This window comes from Cyprinodon variegatus, unplaced genomic scaffold, assembly GCF_000732505.1.
Source record: "Cyprinodon variegatus isolate N-32 unplaced genomic scaffold, C_variegatus-1.0 Scaffold1820, whole genome shotgun sequence".
Taxonomy (NCBI): Eukaryota; Metazoa; Chordata; class Actinopteri; order Cyprinodontiformes; family Cyprinodontidae; genus Cyprinodon; species Cyprinodon variegatus.
The window spans coordinates 12,793-14,093 of NW_015152273.1; the positions used below are offsets into that span (position 1 = coordinate 12,793).

At 45.1% G+C, this 1,301-nt stretch overlaps 1 protein-coding gene across 2 annotated transcripts in view; it reads right to left on the reverse strand.

Annotated features, from left to right (window-relative positions):
• The window catches only part of ero1b (endoplasmic reticulum oxidoreductase beta), a 19,364-nt gene that overhangs the window by 7,842 nt on the left and 10,221 nt on the right, over window positions 1-1,301 (reverse strand). For both annotated transcript variants that reach the window (XM_015404662.1, XM_015404660.1), the window contains exons 7-8: window positions 669-789; window positions 419-465 (exon numbers count right to left, since the gene is read on the reverse strand). In XM_015404662.1, the coding sequence (XP_015260148.1) occupies window positions 419-465; window positions 669-789 (168 nt within the window). The remainder of the gene's footprint in view (window positions 1-418; window positions 466-668; window positions 790-1,301) is intronic.

Below are 1,301 nucleotides of genomic sequence, written 5' to 3' on the forward strand. Positions count from 1 at the left end.
GAATAAAACCAACCTAAACTATCGCATATCGTAGCGACTAAAATGTGACTAAAACTAATAATAGTTTCCATCCTGAAGACTAAGACTGAATCCAAGATGGCTGCCAGAAACAACATGGATTGTTGCAACAGTAAATTCTCTGAATGTTTGGGATTCAACAAAGCGAAACCAGGCATGGCCTCCATCACATGGCCGACCCAAAAATAAAAAGATCCTGAACAGTTTGGGAAACTGTTGCTGATTTGATTTTACTGGATGAAGCAGGAAATCTAGTTATGTTTGCAACGTAAAAGATGTGACGTGTTTAATTTACAGTCGACTCGTCAGCGGAGCAGAAGGATGTGGAAATGTTTCAGTCATCTTCTCAAACTAAATGTTTCAGTACGATCTGACAAAGTCAGACGTTGCTTTGACTCACCTTTACTGGGAGCCAGAGGGTTCAGAGGTCGGTACACTGATCTGGGCCTGCAACAGGACAGCAAACACAGCTTTTAAAGAGAAACAGACAGACAGGCAGGCAGGGAAACAGGCAGACAGACAGACAGGCAGGCAGACAGACAGACAGGCAGGCAGACAGACAGGCAGACGGCTGGTTCTGTCCACTCCAATGGTTGGTCTGATGCGGGAGTTTTTCTGTAAAACAGAGTGAAGGTGTTTCTCTGTCTCACTTGAAGCAGTTTTCCTCGTAGATGCTGTTCCACACTCTCCATGCAGAGGCGCCCTTATAGCCAGTGTAGCGCTCTGGATTCAGCAGCAGATCTACATACTCGGCATCTGGAGAGGTTTCATCTGTTTCACATAGAAAACAAACACTTAGATTAATGTGGTTCCACAGCAGAGACAAGCTTTCATTTCTAGTCAACAAGCTGCATGAGCTACCAGGCTCTACATCTGTCTGCTGCTGGCTCCACTCTCACCCACTTACCAGTTTACATGGTGACTGATGAATGCAGAAGCCTATTCAACCTTTTAACCAGATAAGTCCTGTTGACATGAAACCTGTTTTACCAGAAAGGCTCGTCTAAGAAGGCAACACCGCAGCTAGAATACTGGAGAAACAAAGAAATGAAAAGCTGGCTCATTGAGACACACTGGTTCTGTTTGACGATGACTCTATCCTGGAGGAAGGAATCAGCTGGCCACCTGACATCAAGATGTTTTTCATAGTTTAGTCCTGTTTCTCTCCTAGACATAGCAATGAGCTCAGCTTCAGCTTTGTGCTCCATTTCTTCCCTCTTTAACTGGCTCAGAGCTCCTCTGCTAAACTGTTCCTTTCCCAGCCAGCCACTGATGAAGCCGTT